The sequence below is a fragment of the Phacochoerus africanus genome, chromosome 6 (genome assembly GCF_016906955.1).
Source record: "Phacochoerus africanus isolate WHEZ1 chromosome 6, ROS_Pafr_v1, whole genome shotgun sequence".
NCBI lineage: Eukaryota > Metazoa > Chordata > Mammalia > Artiodactyla > Suidae > Phacochoerus > Phacochoerus africanus.
Genome location: NC_062549.1, coordinates 123,752,768 through 123,772,598, shown reverse-complemented (window position 1 = coordinate 123,772,598; position 19,831 = coordinate 123,752,768). Strand labels below are relative to the sequence as shown.

At 43.7% G+C, this 19,831-nt stretch overlaps 1 protein-coding gene across 1 annotated transcript; it reads right to left on the bottom strand.

Moving 5' to 3' along the window:
- Window positions 1–1,512: 1,512 nt before the first annotated feature.
- On the bottom strand, window positions 1,513–16,899 carry DNTTIP2 (deoxynucleotidyltransferase terminal interacting protein 2). The gene is made up of 7 exons (XM_047785269.1): window positions 16,792–16,899; window positions 14,206–15,845; window positions 11,836–11,974; window positions 8,630–8,725; window positions 6,903–7,067; window positions 5,375–5,484; window positions 1,513–3,455 (listed from the first exon to the last, which is right to left on the bottom strand). The coding sequence occupies exons 1-7, from the start codon at window positions 16,861–16,863 to the stop codon at window positions 3,362–3,364; spliced, it is 2,316 nt and encodes a 771-aa protein (XP_047641225.1). The 5' UTR covers window positions 16,864–16,899; the 3' UTR covers window positions 1,513–3,361.
- Window positions 16,900–19,831: the final 2,932 nt, after the last annotated feature.

Here is a 19,831-nt window from a genome sequence, read left to right as displayed (position 1 = left end):
CTGGGAGGAACCAATACCACCCACCCCTGAACCTGAAACAGTCTTGCCTTCCTCAATGTTCAGTATTTATCGATAACCTTTTCTGTTTCAGAACCTTCTCCAATTTTTAAGTTCACATTTCATAGTTTGAGACATTCCGTATCTTGGCTAAAACACTAACCTGCTCAGAAAAGTTAATTACAGGTCATTCTGTTGATCCTGCTTCTGGGAAGCACTTTAAAATTGTGTAACAGTGAGAAGACCTGACGTTTACATTTTAGTCAGGTGCCTGGGTAAGTCAGCGTCAGTCCTAACTGAACACTTTCAGTAAAATGTAGGTCGTGATGGTGACCAGTAGTTGTCACTGCTTGAGGCTGAACCGAATGAGCATCTGCATGTATTTCAGAAACAGCATTGAAACTTTATGATTGTTTTCCTGTAATTTGCTGTTTCTAAGTGGAACCCCTTGAATCTGTCCCAGTTGCTCAAAGCTTTATTTAGTATGTCTTTACAGGCTTTCCTCCATTTTTTCTTTTTAAAACCCTTTTATCTTCTGGACAGTCAAGCACGGCCTACAGTCTGACGTCCTTGTCCCAAGGACCCATGGTCCCCATGAGCCATTTCTGCAGGTCTTGATACGTATAACCGATACCTATCAAGCACTTGGTTTGTTTTTAACTTAGGGCAGAACACTGAACACAGAGCTGATTTTTGTGTTAGATGCTAGGAAGCTCAGGGCCTGCCTTTTATCAACTGTTAGTTTTCTCATTTCTTCCATCTTCATTTTCCTTTCCTTAATTTCCTCACTTAAGAAGAAAAACAAAAAAACTAGCTTTGTAGGTTTTTGTTTTGTTTTGTTTTTTCCGTTAAGCTGTCTTAAAAGCATTTTGGAAATCCTTCAATATCTTAAGATATTCTGAAGGCCCTTATTTCATTAGCATACTGCATCAGCACTTTGTTATAGTACTTTTCAGCTGAGAAGTCAAGGTACTTCTGATAGTTATTAAGCCTTAAAACAGTCCCAGTAAGTGACCTGAGGTTAGTGACAAAAGCCAAAGTCACTAAACCTGTTTCTCAACAGTTGCTTTACTGTAAAAAAAAAAAAAAAAAAAAGACAAATAATTCATTATTCAAATGGACATTTTTGTGGGAGGCCGGGAGCACTCAGAGACTGCCTTCTGACCTTACTATAACTACACTGATGCCATACTTAGTTTGGAAGATTTAAGATCATTTGTGAAGATCACATTTGCGATGAAGCTGTACATCATACTGGTTTTAATTCCTTACAGTAATCCGTGTGTGTCTTTCAGGGCTGCACTCACGGCATATGGAAGCTCCCAGGCTAGGGGTTGAATCAGAGCAGTAGCTGCCAGCCTACCCATAGCCACAGCCACAGTGGATCCTTAGGCCACTGAGCAAGACCAGGGATTGAACCCACATCCTCATGGATACTAGACAGATTCATTACTGCTGAGCCAGAATGGGAACCCTAATTCCTTACAGGAAATTTTGTTAAGAGGTGACTTGAAATGATTTTTAGTTGAAGCGTTTATTTCACTGAATAAGGCAAGTATTTTACATTTGTTCATAACTCTTCCAGATTATTTAAGTGGCTTACAAAAATATATATAAAATCAAAAATTACAATGGATACAAAAAAGAATGTGTTAAAATGTAATTAACAGAGTTGACCACTGAACACAGGTTAGAACTGGCCAGGTCCATGTATTCAGATTTTTTCGATGAATCCACACTAAAGAGCTGCCTGGTCCACAGGCAGCTGGTTGAATCCGCAAATGCAGGACATGGATACTCAGGGCCTGCTATCCAGTACCCCGTGTTGTTCAAGGGCCAACCGTACTCAAAACATAGACTGTGAGCATCTCTTAAAGGGTGGTTAGCAGGAGCTGGATTCACACCGAGGTTCTATGTCCTCGTCACTGCTTTCCATTCAGAAAGCTCTAATCTGCTCTTGTGGGAAAGATCGGGACATAAGTGCAGTTTTGAAGTACCAAATAACTCACCATATTCTGGCAGTTGTGAGTCAGGAACCAGGATGAAAGTTTTAACTGGTCAAAAGCTGACCCACGCATTGAGTCTGAGAAAAACTGGGCAAGTCCTTGACTGCACAAAGCACCGCCCTAATGGAAGGACAACTGAACCGTGAGATTTTTATAGTAGCGTGAGCCGAACAAATGCTCCAACAATGGCTCCTTCTGGAAGAATGTGTAAAAGGTAAATTAACTATTACTTCTCCTTGTTTTGATATTTAATTCCCCCAGAGCAGATCCTTACTTTACCCAGAAGGCAAAGCTTAATATTCTTGGGATAAAAGCTTTTCCACAAAAGAGCACAGATATGGATGCTTGCCCAAGTCCAGCCAGGAATGTCATTGTTAATTTTTACTAGGCTGCTTATGATCCCAAGCACTAAACACAAACTAGGAGAGTTCTTATTTACCAAAATGCCAAGGAGGCAGTACGCTAGAAAAGAGCGGTCCCAGGATAATGACGTAAAGGAAGCAATAACCTACCAAGAAGCATTACCGGAAATCGCCACTGCTCCTTGGGTGCCGGCTGTAGCTTAGCCAGGATGCGTATCTCTGCCATTGGAGACCAGCTGAGCTGGACCGCTTAACTGCGTGGCCAGGTCACTTAGGTTGATTTAATACTGCTTCACTGGAACACAACATTGAATCTGGATAAAATCTATCTTCCCTCCTGTTTAAACTGCTAAGGAAGGAAAACTGCTCTGCTGCTGCTACTTTTAACCCAAACTTTGCAGGGAGCCTATCTTTTAAGTCCTTTTTAGGGCTTCACTCAGCTTTGTCACATACTAGCAGACATCTGCTCCAGGAACACCTTTGTCACTGCTTTGGTTTCAGCTCTGACTCTTATGTTGGCAACAACTCTGTACCCCAGCTTTACCCATTTTCTGGACTTGAACGTTCAGCTCACCAAAGGGGACTTCCTACCTACCATCTCCCCCCAGAAGACACATACCTCCAGGTCATAGTTACAGTGGTATTATTGAACAGCTTTTTGAATATGTTAACAAACTTTGTATTTTCAAAATGTTTTAAATTTTCTTTAAATAACTGTTGAAAACTTTACAGAATGTTAAATGATTGAAGTTCTTTTCCTTTTTTTCTCCTCAAAGTGTCTAAACATGAGTGGACCTCTTGCAGACACACTTGTTTTTACTCCAAGGGGCACATTATCCATCTTTTCTCAAGACAACAGCTTTTTCCACACACAACTCCCTGTATATAAACAGGGCCAGTTCATGTTAATTTATGTGATGCTGGTGTTAGTTTTCAAAATACCTGTAGTAAATAAATACGGGGAGATGTAAAACTGTGTGGTTTGCTTGGTGAATCTTAATTGCGGAATTTCTTCTTCTTTCGAAACCTCTTTCCTGCTGCATTGGCCGCCTTTTCAGCCATGATCTCTGAGTACTTCCTTCGGTTATATCTAAAAGGAAAGACCAAACCTTTAAGTTCTAAAGTATGACACACCCCAGACATGAGAAGTTAATGTAGCCTTCTGGTAGGGAGGCACTCCTCTGTGTCACATTCCTTGTTTTGCATTTTCATCACCGATCCATCGCATGTGCACTAAGTGCCACCATATGTACAGAGCCGTACTCGGAAGTGGGGACCGAGCAGCGAGCCAGCCGGAGCACCTGCCCCCAGAGAGCCTGCTGTCTAGTGACGGGAAAACCTGCAACAGTAGAGGGAGGCTGAAAACTTCAGCCACTAGGGACCCGCGCCGTGGTTTCTGAGCTTGGCATCGGGAAGGTTACAAAGTGTGGATCAATCTTAGGTAAGCAAGATTGTACCCATCACCCTGTACCCACACCTGTGTGGGCTGAAGAGAAAGACAGGCTGGAGAGGAGAGGAAAGGAGCGTACAGGGAGGACAGGGTGGGGAGGGCCTGCAGTTCCTGAGTTGCTCCCTCAGAGCACGTGTTCCTGCGCAGCGCTCCCCATGTGCCCGGCTCCCTTGACCTGCACGGGACTCCCTGCTCCTGGGCAGCCCTAGAGGAGCTGGAGGCAGCCCTGAGATGCTCTGAGGCAGCCGCTGGTCATGTGGGTCTGGACTCAGAAGCGGTCTATACTAGACATACACACTTGGAAGCCAGCAGTATACAGATTAATAAAACTCTGTGGGAATGAGATTCCAAGGAGAGTAGTAAGTGAGAAAATAGCACTGCTTATTTCTGAAATTTTTACCATTACCCAGATTCATTGAATAATTTATGTAACACTTGAATTATTTTCCCCACCTCTACATTACATTGTTTTTAAAAGCCTTGATCAATATTTTCACTTTGGCTATTAAACCACTCTGGAAGTTCAGCAGAGGTTTCTACATGAGATATACTTTTAACTGTGTATTACACACACACCTGCTTCGAGGACATTTACGCACAAATTGCTCCCATCTCAAAAAAAAAAAAAAAAAACCCTGACAAAACCAAAGACCAAGCCCAACTCTATCCACAACCACTAGAGCTGTGCTTCTCTTGTCTTCCTCACAACCAGTTTGAGTTTGGTTGTTTGTTTGCCTTTTCTAGGGCCGCACCCGCGGCATATGGAGGTTCCCAGGCTAGTGGTCCAACTGGAGCTACAGCTGCCGGCCACAGCCACAGCCACGCCAGATCTGAGCCATGTCTGCAACCTACACCATCGCTCATGGCAACACTGGATCCTTAACCCACTGAGCGAGGCCAGGGATGAAACCTGCAACCTCATGGTTCCTCGTGGGATTCGTTTCCACTGCGCCACGACGGGAACGCCTCGGTTTGAGTTCTATTTCTTCATTTTCAGCTTACGCTCAAGTCCTCTCCGATCTGGTATCCTCTCCATCGCTCCTCTAAAACTCCTTCTGCCAAGGTTACTGTGACCCACGGTCCTAAATCCGGACAGGTCTTTCAGTTCTCGAGTTGCTCTCTGGGCTCACTCGTCTTGCTCACCACTCCCTTCACACCCCCTCCCCTGACCTCTACCAGACTCCTAGGACCTCTGCACACCTCCCAGCTACTCGTTCCTGTCTCCTGTGTGGGCTCACTCCCCTCTCGTCAGTCAGATGGTCTCACGCTTCCCTCTCCAACAGCAGTTCTATGCTGGGAAAGCTTAGGCCCCGACAGGGGACCCCTGCAAATGCTTGAAGACATTTTTGATTGGCATGAGTGGAGGAGGGGTGCTACTGGCACATAGTGAGGAGATGCCAGCATCCCAGCATGCACAAGACAGTCCGCCACTAAAGAAGGGAGTCCATCCAAAAAATGTGGTAGTGCTGCTGTGGAGAAACTCTGCTAAAGCATTTAAAAATTCTCTGAAATTTCCAGTGTATGCATATTCTAGAGGAAAGTGAAGCAAACTCCTTTACCTTCTGAACTCAGAATCGGCCAGCAGCTCCTCCACAATCGTCCTCTTCCTTTGCTTCTTGGGGATTCGCGAGTGGTAGAAGTCAGCTGGATTGTCAACGATGGTTCCAATCTATGAACGAGTGATTGAAATAAGTCACGCAACACCTGAAGGCCAAGGTGCTTTCATGCCTCAGGGCGGCTTTTACAAAGTGTATTTATAGAAAGGACTGGAAAACACAAGCTCCCATTTTACCAACATTACAGTTAGTTCTGCCTTTTTTGAGTTAAGCAATCACTTACTCTGCCCTGGGTCTTACTAATGACATTTCTTTGTTAGTCTTTATAGTTATACCAAAATTCCCTTTACATAATTTAGTGCTAGACAGTCAATTCTTGATGAATCGTATAACTAGAGGAGGAAAAGTGGGACAGATAAAAAGAAAGTCTTTTGTTTTAGGTTCCCAATTTAACAAAAGTGACACATAAACTCTACCACATACCCATTTGGTCTCCTAGGTTACTATAAATGCTGGAACCTTCTTAGTGACCATTCTGCATTGGTTCATACATTCAACCAAGTAAAATTTAGTGTCTACCCTGTGCCAGGCACTGTGCTCAGTGTTACGGAAACAAAAAGAATATCTGGTCCCTGCCAGTGAGGGGACCAGAGTCTCTAGATACACAACTAAAAACTGTGTATAAATTAAAGCATAACCTGATAGTTTGTTTAACAAAACACTCTAGGTGCTCTGAAAACTAAGTGGCCGATTCTACCTAACGGAGGTAAAGGTTTCACAAAAGATGACATTTTAGCTTGGATGTATGAGTAAAATTTCACCAGGCAAACACAGCAGAGCCAAACACGTGCAAATTCAGAATGCCAAGACCCGGCTGTGCTCACTGAAAACACGGAGTGCTGAGAGTGCTGAAGCTTAAGCAGCTGTGACAAAAAGGGGCTGGTGCGCTGGTCTGGGTCTGTGAAGGGCTACATTAAAGGGTCTAGACTCTCTCATAAATGGATGATATTTTGTAAAGACAAGATGACTGGCCATAATGTGGCAAAAGAAGCAAAAGGGAGAGTAGACTTGGAGGCCAAGGACTGTACAGTCGTCCTGAAGTGACAGGAAAGGTCGTCAAAGGGAAAACGAACTTGAGAGATCCCAGACGGCCATCTCCTGGACTTTCATCTGCACACACTTTGGAAAACCACCTTTTAACTTAAGATACAGAACCTTGAAAAAAAAGAGCCCGGTGTTCCTGCTCCATCCTGCAAGCAGTCCTGCTCTTAGGCTAATACCATTCACATAAGGCACGCCCGTCTTACAGGTCCCATCATTCGAGAAGGCCGACCTGGCACCGAGCGACCCCTGGAACACCACCTTTCCACGTGGAAAGCCATCACAAGCTGGTGGCCATCTGAACTGGGTGCTGGCCATTGTCACGTGGCTGAGCAGGTGCTGTCACCATTCAGTTACGGTAAACACGTCACCACAGAGCTTCCCAACCAAAACCTCGGACCCCGCTACCATTATTCTCTTTGCTTCATACCTGGAAGTACTTGGGGAAGCCGTCTCTATCATTTTTCTTATAAAACCTTTTGGGGTCCATGCTAGCTCTCATCTTCAGGGCTTTGAGATCATTTTTCAGTTCATCTGTCAGTTCTGGAGCTTTCATACCAAACCAGCCATCACCTGCTGTTTTTTGCCGTTCTTGCTGAAATTCAAATTTCAGAAACAATTAGAGAATTCTAATTTTAATAAGCAGTGCATACATTATACCTCATTTTCCCTAATATAAGGAAAGTTTCATGAATTAAAAACAAACAAGGTCACTTTATAGAATGTATGCATCGTCATCATTCATAAAATGAATTAAATCACAAAAAGCGCTTTTTCTGATCCCCTGCTCTGATAGGCACTGCACTGTAACTTTCATAAATGAGGGCTCCTTAACACTGATTCTGAATCTTAGAATGGCTGACTTGTTGGGAGAGTAACCCTCAGCTTCAGTTTTTATAATCTAAAATAGCCTACTCAAGGTCTAATGCATAAAAACATTTTTACATCTGGAGCTTACTGCAAACAGCAACACTTTTATTCAGTCACCCAGTTGTCTAAGAAAATTACTCACTCCAGCAGCCCAGAAATTTGTGATTTCTAAAATTCAAAAACCTTTCTATTCTTTTGAAAACTCCTAGCAAGTTAATGTGCTTAATTTCATTTTTTGTACATTTGTACAACACACATGGAGTGTCTACCATGTACCACACTGCTCTCATCATATGAGATGAGATGTTACTGGAGCGCCATCCTCCAACTCCCCCCAAGCTCTCGGAGTAACTTCTCTGTGCTTATTAGTTGAAATGGAAGTAGTCCCCCTATATTTTACTACAGAAAAGAGTTTCAGGAGTTCCTGTCATGGCTCAGCGGTAATGAATCCGACTAGTATCCAAGAGGATGCAGGTTTGATTCCTGGCCTCACTCAGTGGGTTTAGGATCTGGTGTGGCTGTGGCTGTGGTGTAGGTTGCAGATGTGGCTCCACTTTGGCCCCTGGCCTGGGAACTTACATACGCCACACAGGTATGGCCCTAAAAAGTAAAAGAAAGAAACAGTTTCTATGCTCTCATTTGGCAGATGAAACAGGCTAGTGTTTTCAGCTGCTTACACTCAGTTTCCTACAACGGCCTGCAATAGAGCTCCGAGCCGTCAATGAACAGCACCTACGAGCCAAGGAGTGGATGTGGCCTGATAGGCTGCTGCCGCTGCTTTTTGTTTTTTTTTTTTGTTGTTGTTGTTGTTGCTATTTCTTGGGCCGCTCCCGCGGCATATGGAGGTTCCCAGGCTAGGGGTTGAATCGGAGCTGTAGCCCCCGGCCTACGCCAGAGCCACAGCAACACGGGATCCGAGCCGTGTCTGCAACCTACACCACAGCTCACGGCAACGCCGGATCGTTAACCCACTGAGCAAGGGCAGGGACCGAACACCGCAACCTCATGGTTCCTAGTCGGATTCGTTAACCACTGCGCCACGACGGGAACTCCTGCCGATGTTTTTAAGGAAGGGAAACAAGCTGTATTTATGTGCCGCACCCGGTGCACTTTCACTCTGTGCAAATCTGTATGAAACACGTTTAGGGAACCACATTTTATGGGCTCTAAGAGATCTGTGATGATTTTCTTTCAAAATATGCATCTTAATTGCACAACCATGTTAGATAAGCTGAACATAGTCAAACACATTTAAGCATTCCCAATAAGAAGAATCAGTGTACTTACTCTGCGTTTTTTCTGAAGCTTATACTTTGATTCTCTATATGGTGGGACAGAGTAGTTTTTCTCAAAATCAGGAGTAATGACAGCTTTCTGAAGAAGCTACGAAAATATTAAATTGGTTTTAAAATGTCAGAATGTCAATTTTAAAATGTCAAAATGCCTTATAAGGTAAGGCATTTTTACCTTATAAGGGAAACATCTCCCACACCAAAGACTCCTCCAAATATATTAACCTTCTCTATGGACAGACATACTACTGCCAAGTTCGTAGATTTTATCAAAATAAAAATGCTTTAGGAAACAAACTGAAGGATTATTTTAGGGAATCTATAAAATCAATATCCATCTCAAATTTCTTTTTCTAATCTGAATCTGCACACACCAGATTTCCATTAATGTGTCCACCTGCACTTCACTGGTTTGCTGTCAGCCACCTGCCCAGACCGGAAAATAAAGACAATAGGAACAATGCCCTAAGAGCTGCTGAATTCTCTGAAAAAACCCACCTGATGAGGCTTTAATAAGTTCTGATGTTGGTAAAACAGCTTCCTATGATCTGAGGAGACTAGCTAGATAAGTCTCATCAATAGATAAGAAAAGCAATATAGATTTAGATTAAACATTTGTTTTTTACAAAATCATTCTCATCCAGCAAATCTGCCTTTTGCAATTCAACAACCTATCACAGCTGCTCTTTCAATGTCAATTCAAAGATCAACTTCATTCTTTGTAACAGCTGCTATGCAGAATTTTTCTTTTTGACATTTAGTTTGTCTCAGACGGTTTTCCATTACACACTGTAAACATCATCTCTGCACACTTGTGATGATTTTTGTAAAACAGATTCCAAAATGTGTCATTTAAATGTTGACAGGTACTGCTAAATCGCCGTGCATCCAAGCAGTCTAAACTCCCAGAGTTAGCCAGTACCCTTCCCTTTACTTAGCCCACACCGGGGATAATCTTTTTGTGCTTTGTCAGTGATGCCCCGGGCATTTCCCATCTGCTGTTGGTCATCTTTCTGTGTATTTATTAGCCATGTATAAGTCTTCTTCTGTGGAATGTCTCTATTTTTTGGGGGGAGGCAGTTTTCATTTTTACACAGAGTTGTTTTCTTATTAATTTGTAGACATATGTTTTATATCTTAGTGGTATTAACCTGTGGTCTTTTACTGTCTTTGTTAAGGTTTTTGTTGTTGTTGTTTTTAATTGCATAAATTCAGAAATTTTATGCAGTCAAATCTGTTAACCTTTTCCTAAACATCTTCTGCATTTTTTGTTACTTGCCTAGAATGATTAAATACTGTCTTAATACTGGGTACAGGACTAAAGGAACCTCAAGGTAATTAGTCATTTCTCCACTACAAGAACTAAAAACGACTGCTCCTTAGCCCTCAAAATAGTCCACAGGAATACAGCAAATATTAATTTGGTCAATAACATTTGAAATTACCAATTCAGAAATCCCCAAATCAGGTTCAGATTGCTGCTGGGTAGGACAGCATATCACTTTCCTATCACTGAGAAAGACTAGAGCATTTATTATTTAACAGATTATTAAGAGCTGGTTGTGTACCAAGTACTATACAAGGGTTTAGACAGTGATTCTCAACTGAGAGCAACTGGCAATATCTGAAGACATTTTGGCGGGAAGGGGTGGGGGAGGAGGGAATGGCACTGATGGGGACAGATGCTACCGGCATCTATGGCAGCGGATGCTGCTAAACATCCTACAACGCACAGGACATCTTCTCATAACAAAGAATTATTCAGCCCCAAACATCAGTTTTGCTGAGGCTGAGAAATCCTGTTTCAGGAGCACAAAGATAAAAGACAGTGAAACAGTAATACCACCTTAGATTTATACTGGGTGTGGCCGAAGCGGGGGTGCCGGGGAAGAACTAGGGTCAAAGGATGCTTTCCAGAGGTCGTGATCTATGATCTCTGCACTGGCCTGGCAGAGAGCAGGGTGTTTTCACGAAACCACGGTGGTTTCCAATGCTAAGAACACAGCAGGTGTACGGTCTGAGCTAGAGCAACAGAGCCACTTTTTTTTTTTTTTTTTGCTCTGCTTTTCAGAGCCACACCTGTGACATATGGAGGTTCCCACGCTAGGGGTCAGCCTACATCACAGCCACAGGCACTTGGGATCCAAGCCACCTCTGCGGCCTACATCACAGTTCACGGCAATGCCGGATTCTTAACCTACCGAACAAGACCAGGGACTGAACCCACGCCCTCATGGATACTAGCTGGGTTCGTAACTGCAGAGCCACAACAGGAACATCCAGAGCCACAACAGGAACATCCAGAGCCACCTTAAAGGTGCCAAGAAACCACTGAAGGACTTATATACAGGAGACTATCTCAGTCAGATTTGTATTTTCAGAAAGAGAAATCTAGCAAGACCATGGAGGATGGCTTTAAGAATAAAGAGTAAGGAGGCCACTACAGCAGTCTATACAAAAAATAAAATAGACATCACTAGACAGTGACAGTGGGGCGGAGAGGAGGGAACAGAGCAGCAAGAATAAGAAGCATGGTCCCAAGCTTGGCTACTGACTGCAAATGGGAAACAGATCTTGGTGTCACTAACCAGGAGAAAGAATACAAGAGGAGGAGCTGGTTCGGGCAGGGAAGAGAAGGGCAGTTGGTGAGGTCACGTGCCCCAGCACATCTGGAGGAACAATGGCACCTGGGTTTAAAGACCTGAATAGGCTGCAAGCTAGAAAATACTAGCTTGGGAGGAAGCCAAGCCAGGTGACAGCTGGAGCTGACAGTCTGGGTGAGGTTACCTGCACTGTAATTTCCTTCTGAAATTGTAGGTACAATTTTAGGTCACGTGCACATGACCTCTTTTTCCTGGTGGGGTTAGTGGGCACTCACAGCTTTCAGATTCGCAACAGAATCCAATGCAGTTAAGAACTAAAAGTACTGCAAGAACAGGAAAAACATAACCCCTGGGATCCTAATGTGGGTGCAAGAAGAGGAACACCCACCCTGTATTATCTTAGTTTTCAAGTGTTATCTCTTATAGCTTGGATTTTATAATAAAAAAAGAAATGACTGCTCTGGAAAGAGGGGAAAAAGGAGCACAGTAGACTAATGTGGTTTCACTACAGGAAAACTAGCCTCTTCCTAAGGACTAATCATTTTTTAAAGGAGTGGTTAGCTCTGTGAAAACCAATGGGACGCTTTGTACAACTTACCTCATTTTTCTTTTTCTCCTTGAGCTGTGTTAGGGTTCTCTTGTTCAACTGTGGCTTGTCTGCATTGAAATTAATATACAAACCACCCAACTGCTTAATACTTAGACCAGGGTCTATGCTGCTGCTCGTCAACTTCAGACTGAAAGAGAAATGATCACTTAAACATCAAGTAGCTCAAAATGGAAACAACTGAGACTGTATTTTCATTTAGAAAAAAAAACATGGGATGAATAATGAATTTAAAAAGCCTTTGGGGAGTTTCTGTCGTGGCTCAATGGCTCAGTGGTAAGGAACCCAACTAGTATCCATGAGGACACAGGTTCGATCCCTGGCCTCACCCTGTGGGTTAAGGATCTGGCATTGTGGGATAGGTCGCAGACATGGCTCGGATCTGGTAGTGTTGTGGCTATGGTGTAGGCTAGCAGCTACAGATCTGATTCAATCCCTAGCCTGGGAGCTTTCATATGCCTTGCATGAGACCCTAAATAGACCCCCCCCCCCAACCCAGCAAAAGCCTTTGGAAGCACATCCACATTTATTCCCCAGACTTTCCTTTGTCTTTTTAAACACCAGGGATTGAACCTGTATCTTAACGGATACTATTTGGGTTCATTACTGCTGAGCCACAACAGGAACTCCTCTCCAGACTTTCTTAAAAGAGGATTAAGGCCATAAAATATGCTAACAGATTTTATAAAGAATTACAAAAAAGAAGGAAACATATTTACAATTTAGCTCAACTTCATATATAGGTAGTTGGTAAATAAATGTACATAAACTTCTATCTCCAAAGCCAATGAGAAAGACAGGTTCTTCTACTCTGAACTTCCAAGTTATCCAAACTTGAAATGTTTTTCTGGGTAATTTAAGGGCATTTATTAGTGCCTCTAAATCAGTGAGTTTTAAACAGAATGAGCATCTGTTATCTTCCACTGACTGCAATTTTAAAAATATAAACGTCATATCCCAGATCCACCATTTCAGAAATTTCATCAGTTGGCTTGGGCTCCTGCATTTAGATAATGAGAATTTCTACTTTTATCACTGAGAGTCCTTTTTATAAGCAAGTACACTTAGACTTACACTTTCTTCTGTCATTATTTGTATACTGAGCAGTTGAAAGCTTGGATAATCGATCTCTGTTGGAAAGTGAATTCATTCAATTGCAGTGCCTTGGCAGTGATTTTCAACCCGGAGTGCACGTTATAATTATCCTGGGGAGGGGCGAGGCTTTTAAAAACTAAGTACACCTGAGACTAGCCTCAGAGATTTCCCTAGTTTAGAATGAAGACTGGGGAGCTCCCGTCGTGGCTCAGGGGGAACGAACCTGACTAGCATCCATGAAGACGCAGGTTCCATCTCTGGCCTCACTCAATGAGTTAAGGATCCAGCGTTGCTGTGAGCTGCAGTGTAGGTTGCAGACACAGCTTCAATCTGGTGTTGCTGTGGCTATGGTATAGGTCCGATTAGACCCCTAGCCTGGGAGTTTCCATGTGCCATGGGTGTGGCCCTAAAAAGACAAAAAAAAAAAAAATCAAGAAAGAAGACTGGGCATCTGTTTGCACAGTTAGTTGCTTGCCAAGGATACCTGTATTTACAGTGGGCACACTGCCACCAAAGGTGCCTAGGAAAAACATTTAAAAGACAGGAAAAAAGAAAAAGAAAAAAAGAAACTAAAGAAACAGCCCAAACAGTGCTTTTCAATGGGTGGTAGATGGGACATAGGTAATTATTTTTTTCTCAGAGTTTTCCTCTATTTTTCAATTTCTCTACAATTGACATGTAGAAAAAAACCAAGTTATTTTCCTTCCCTTTGATGTTCTCTAAACTATCACGCAAGGAAATCTTAACAGAGTATTTTCGATACACCACCAAGCGAAGCACTTGCAGCTGTCAATGGTGGGAAAACTATGCCTAACAAAGACACCCACATAAGGTAGAGGCTTGATAAAAAAGCTCTTCCATAAAGAACCCAAAGCAGTAATTTTTTCAATTCCTATGCTTTGTAATATTTTTATGGTAAGTCAGCTACTTGAAATGTTATCAAAAACTTACTTTTAAAAATGAAAACTGGAGTTCCTGTCGTGGCACAGTGGTTAACGAATCCGACTAGCAACCGTGAGGTTGTGGGTTCGGTCCCTGCCCTTGCTCAGTGGGTTAAGGATCCGGCGTTGCCGTGAGCTGTGGTGTGGGTTGCAGACACGGCTCGGATCCAGCGTTGCTGCGGCTCTGGAGTAGGCTGGTGGCTGCAGCTCCGACTGGACCCCTAGCCTGGGAACCTCCATATGCCACGGGAGCGGCCCTAGAAAAGGTAAAAAGACCGAAAAAATAAAAAAATAAAAAAATAAAAAAATAAAAATGAAAACTTACAGTTTAGATTTTGTGCTATTTAGTAAGTTGTCTTCATCACTAAACTCATTATCTTTATTTCTGTCGTGGTCTGATGATTCTTCTTCACTTTCTTCCTCTTCCTCCTCATCTTCCTCCTCCTCCTCTTCTTCCTCAGTGACAACCTCACTGGCCTTGTCTTCTTCATTCAGGTAAAAATTTTTATCAGCACTCAATCCAGGAGTTGTGTCAATTACAAACAAAGCACTGCCATGTGATGTAGTTTCTGAGTCTGCATTTAATGATTCCTTTTGACCACTATTTTCAACAAAACAGATAGTGTCCTCTTCATCCTCACTGCTTTCCGACTGCTGGCTTTCATCACTGCTGAGAACTAATAAAACCGAATCATCTTTATCCTGAGATGCGCTGAGCTCAGGATTACGCAGTTTGGCATCACACTCAAAATCCACATCCCTTTCTTCGTCCATGTCTTGGCTGTCACCTGTAACTGTGCACTCTTCATCACCGCCACCAAGTTCTGTCCAGTCGCTTGTTTTTATGGTGCTCTTTCTTCCTTCATCGCATCTGTCCACTTCCACAACTGCAAATGTGTGAGCTAATGATTTCATTACAGCCTCACAGTTCAGATTTGAGGGCTCTGATGTGGTTTTGTTATTTTCGGGGGTGGAATGCCTTTGAGAAACTAACTGCTGAAGGCTGGTGTCCTGCAGTTCAGGAAGATTCAACTGAGAATCTTTCTCATTAATTTCTTTTCCCTCATCTATTGGTTCTTTGGCTTCTTCCTCTGAACTCTCACAATTCTGCTTTGTTATGTTTTTGAGAGGTGAAACGTTGTCCTGTTCTTCCTCACTTATATTAACACTTGGGTGTTTTTGTGCAATTAATTTTTTTCCTGAATTTCCGAAGAAGGGATCCTCATCAAGGTCATTACAAATTTCATTATTATAGAGATTCGGCTTATTGATCTGAGAAAGCGATCTTGCTAGTAAACGACAAGAAGTTCGTCTGGTTTCTGAATCCTTGGAATTCACAGGCGTATCTACGCCTTGCTTTTCATTTCCTGCTACAATCATAGTATCATTCTCCTCAGTTTGTGCCTGTAATCTCCTCTGCATACTCCTTGTTGTTCTCCTCGTTGCAATTCCAGAAAAGGAAGAAACCTCTGAGCATGATGACTCAGCATCAGAAACAGCTTCCATGTATGATTCTTGGCTTGGACCTGTTAGGGACTTAGCCTTGCTTCCTCTGGTTTGTGTAGCTATCACTGTGGAACGCACAATTCTAGAAATACCTGACACATGAGATTCTGCTTCAGAGACTTCTTCCTCAGTATGAGACTCATTTACTGGAGTTACTTTCGGTCTTTTCCTTACACTGGAAACTGGGGTGCCTGTAACTAAGATCTGCCTTCTCCTGGTTATTCTGAAAATGGGATCCTGGACCTCAGACACAGAAGAACAAGTTGACTCTGCTTCAGAGATCTCTCCATCAGTAGGTTTGTTCATTTCTGGTAATGAGCCTGTAGTTCTGCTCTTCCTCTTCCTGGCTGTAGGATCCGGACTTTGTTTCTTAGTGGTCTGTGATACAGCAGTACTTGGGTCATCAGATGGAGATTCCTTCCTGCCTTTTGGATGTGCTTGAATTCTTTTTGCAGAATCCTGAAAGCCAGTGAAAATACACTGTAATTTGGGGAGGGCTGGGACAACAGCAAAGTGAGTGAGGCACTCCCCTCAGAAGCAGATTTCAAGAGGACACTAAAAAACTCAGTGAGCAAGATTAATGCCAAACAGTAATAACCACCACCACCACGCACAACTAAAAAAACCCAAACAATACCTAAATACTAAATCTGACTCTGCATTTGTAGGCCCTGCCTTTCCAGCATCACCTAAGTCCTGGATCTGACTTTAGGAAACAAAACAAACTGAGAAAGAGAACATTTTTTCCATTCAAAGTCACCTAATGCTAGGTGGACCTACATTCCGACACATACAGGGAAAGAAGGAAGAAGGGGGATTTTAACTCTGAGTAAAGATGTGTTTAGGAACACACATCGATGGAATCGGTGGCTGCTCTTACCTTTTCATACTGAAGTGAATTAATGTAGCCTTCCCTTCATCGCAGCATCAGAAGCTGCGAAAGACCAGCGTCACTGAGTCACCAGGTGACGTCACCGCAGCCCTCCCCACGCCTAAAGGAGGTACTGTGGGGGCACGGCCAGCTTTCTTCCGTGAAAACGGTGCCTTCTCCAATCCAACTAATTAGGCTCACGCTTGGTGGCTTAAACGAATCCTCCTTGGCACGCTGCTAGCAGTAAGGTTAAAAGGCCTGAGCTGTACACCTGCACTACTGAGCTAAACTACCCAAAGCAAGTTACCCAACCTCTCTATGGAATCAGGCCATGCATTGCCTTCAAGACCTTAGTGAGACCTGAAAATGAAGTGCCATGCTCAGCGCCCGGCCCGGTCAGCAGACGCGCGCTGCCAGCTCGGGCCCCTTCGGTCGCTCCTCCCCACGCTTGGCGGGCCCCCTGCGCCGCCCACCCCCCCGAGCACCGCTCTGCGAGGCAGCGAGGAGAAATGAGGGAGCCGTGCGATCTCTTACCTTCTGTTGGGAGCTTTCAGCTGACGTGGCTTGGAGCCCGGCCTGAGGCCGCGCAGACCTGGTGACCACCATCTTCCCGGTGCGCGGCCCCCGCGGCTCCGGCGCCCCGGAAGTGCGTCAGAGGTGCGCCTCGCTCGCGTCTTCCCGCGAGACTCCAGGAACTCGGGGGCAATCTCGTAGCACCTCTGCCCTTCCGACTAGGCTGAGGCGATCGGGGGACCCGGGGATCCCCAAGGACTCGGGAGAGACCTTCGTGCGGGCGGTGAAACTCGCGGTGGCTTAGGGCCCTCGTTCCTGTTTGACACGAACGAATTGGAAAATAGCACCTTCTGGCCCACTCGGTCCATCCTCTCATTCAGCAAAGTCTAGGTGTAGCCACGGGCATGGCCGAAGGATACGTTTGCATTATTTATAATACCTTTTTTTTTTTTTAATGTATACTCCTGTATTACTTGTGAAGTTAAATATCAATGAAATACAATTTAAAGACTTGGTTGGGGTAAAAGATGTATATGTTAAATAACCAGGAACTCGGAGACTAATTAGGGAGCTATATAACTAAAGGTGAGATGGTGAGTAGGAATTGGGAATAAGCAGAATAAAAGGTTACGTTGTAGAGCGATTTAAAAAAAAAAAAAGTTTTTGTGGGGATAGGGAAAGAATGATCAGAATCAAGAGAAGGTTTGGTTTTGTTTTATTTTCGTTTTTTGTCTTTGGTCTTTTTAGGGCCGCACCCGTGCATATGTAGGTTCCGAGGCTACGGGTGGAATCTGAGCTACACCTGCCGGCCTACACCACAGCTCAGGGCAACGCAGGATCCTTAACTCTCGGGGCGAGGCCAGGGATGGAACCCGAAACCTCATGGTTCCTTTGTCAGATTCATTTCCGCTGCCCCACAAGGGGAACTCCAAGAGAAGCTTTTTTATTTTTCTTTGACGTGAAGGGTGAAAAGCTAGAATATGTTTGAGGGTAATGAAAAGAGATTGAATGGAGTTCCCGTGGTGGCTCAATGGTTAACGAATCTGACTAGAAACCATGAGGTTGAGGGTTCGATCCCTGTGCTTGCTCAGTGGGTTAAGGATCCGGCGTTGCCGTGAGCTGTGGTGTAGGTCGCAGACGCGGCTCGGATCCCGCGTTGCTGTGTCTCTGGTGTAGGCCGGTGGCTACAGCTCCGATAAGACCCCTAGCCTGGGAGCGGCCCTAGAAAAGACAAAAAAAAGGGGAGGGGATTGAAGAAGTAAGTAAACATGTTGGAGGTGAGAAAGAATGAGTGCCTCATAAAATCTTTTTTCCTTTACTTTAGAACAGAAAACTTCTTTTTTTTTTTTTTTAAGTTAGGAAGTATAGAATTTTCAGTGGGCACATTGCCATTCAGCTAAATAGTTGCCCTTGGCAGCCAGATATGGCTAAGTTTGGGCTAATTACAGATCGATTAAGTGTTGTCTAGTTCTTTAGGGACGTCTTAAAAGAGAGGAGGTCCTCCTTGCCTTCTTTAGCATCACTTCACTCCCTAGGAAGTTGTGTCTCCTGGTTTTCAAGCAGCAGTCTTGTGCCATGAAGATTAGGGCCATGCTTTAAGGTTAGCAGAGCAGTGACAAAAAGACATGGATTCCTGAATTGTTGCAGAGCTATCAGTCCTAAATGGCCTAATTTAAAAGATTTTCATCAACAGAAACACCTCTTTTTAAACCACTGTTATTTGGGGGCAGTCATGTCCTGCATGCGAGCCTAATCTGAGCTAAAGAATGGAATAAAAAATTGGGCTGTGGGGGTTAGCCACAGAAGAATGCTCTTTCCTTTGAGGCAAGGGGGAAGGGTTGATAGCTGAAACAGAGAGAATGTAAATGCAGGGAAATTTAAGTGGTGAGGAGAGGATTTGAGGTAGATGCCATCAGTCTCTAAGTAGGTGATTCATCTGCTCAGAAGGATGAAAAAAGTTGAGATGGATTTTATGGGGAATTGATAAGGAGCAAAACCAAGGAATTTTAGTACAGCCAGGCAGCAGTGAGATTATATGAGAACAGAAAACAGCTAAGAAGAGCAGGTGGAATGGGCAGAGGAAGGAAGGTGAACCAACTGGAGGTGCGTAGTGGGGATGAAAGCAGCAGAGACAACAGCAGCAATCCCAGTAATAGTACTGAGCGCCTACTAGGCGCGGGCAATACCGGGTCCTTAACGTGCCGTGCCACCTGGGAACTTGTTACATATGATAACTTTAACATCAGCAAATGTATGAAATAAGATCACAGGAGAGGGTGTAGGAAATTGGGAGCCTATTAGACAGTGTGCTCTATTTACATACAAGCCCCTTAAACAAAAAAACCCACTTCCAAACATTTACAGTCTAAAAAAGTCAAGAAACAAAATACTAAGATTAAAACATCAGTACATATTCACGAGAAGACTGAGCTGGCCTGCTGATCAGGGCAAAACCGCCAAGTATTGTTTTTGTTTTCTACCTCCTCTACCTATTCTCTTCTTAAAGTAGATTTGGGGCAAATATAAAAACAGTAATTATTAATTATTATATAAAGGAAATGCTCCCTTCATAGTCTATGTTTTACTAACTAAACCGTTAAACTGTAGGGTTGACTCTGGGAGATTCTCATCTTAACCCAAAGATGAGAGAGTTTCAGTGCACACACCTTCTAAAACTATATTCCATTCATGGTCATTTTGCATATTATTACATGCAAAACCTTACTTTCAAATTCAGTTTGAAGGGTAAGAGGGTCTCCAACGACCTCATCCTCTGGTCTTCAGACCCTTGAGTCTGGGCTGGACCAACTTACGATGAAAAGAACATCGCAAGCGTGATGAACATGACTTTCAAGGTTAGGTTAACAAAAAGGCTGCCTTCCATCTTGGGCTTTCTCACCTGTTCATTCTGTGGGAAACCAGTTACAAGGTGCCCTCTGGTGAGGGCTGTGTGGCAGAAAAGCCCGGGGGCCTCGGGCTTGCAGCCCGCGAGGAATTGAGTCCTGCCGACCACCACACGAGCGTTTGGAAGCAAACCAAACTCAGCCGAGAGCACAGATGG

Coding starts and splice junctions, on each gene's coding strand:
- DNTTIP2 (XM_047785269.1), bottom strand. CDS start 16,863: ATGGTGGTCACCAGGTCTGCGCGGCCTCAGGCCGGGCTCCAAGCCACG. Junction 5,485..6,902: donor GCTTCCCCAAGTACTTCCAG/GTATGAAGCAAA, acceptor ACTCGTTCATAG/ATTGGAACCATCGTTGACAA. Junction 3,456..5,374: donor GCCGATTCTGAGTTCAGAAG/GTAAAGGAGTTT, acceptor CTTTCCTTTTAG/ATATAACCGAAGGAAGTACT.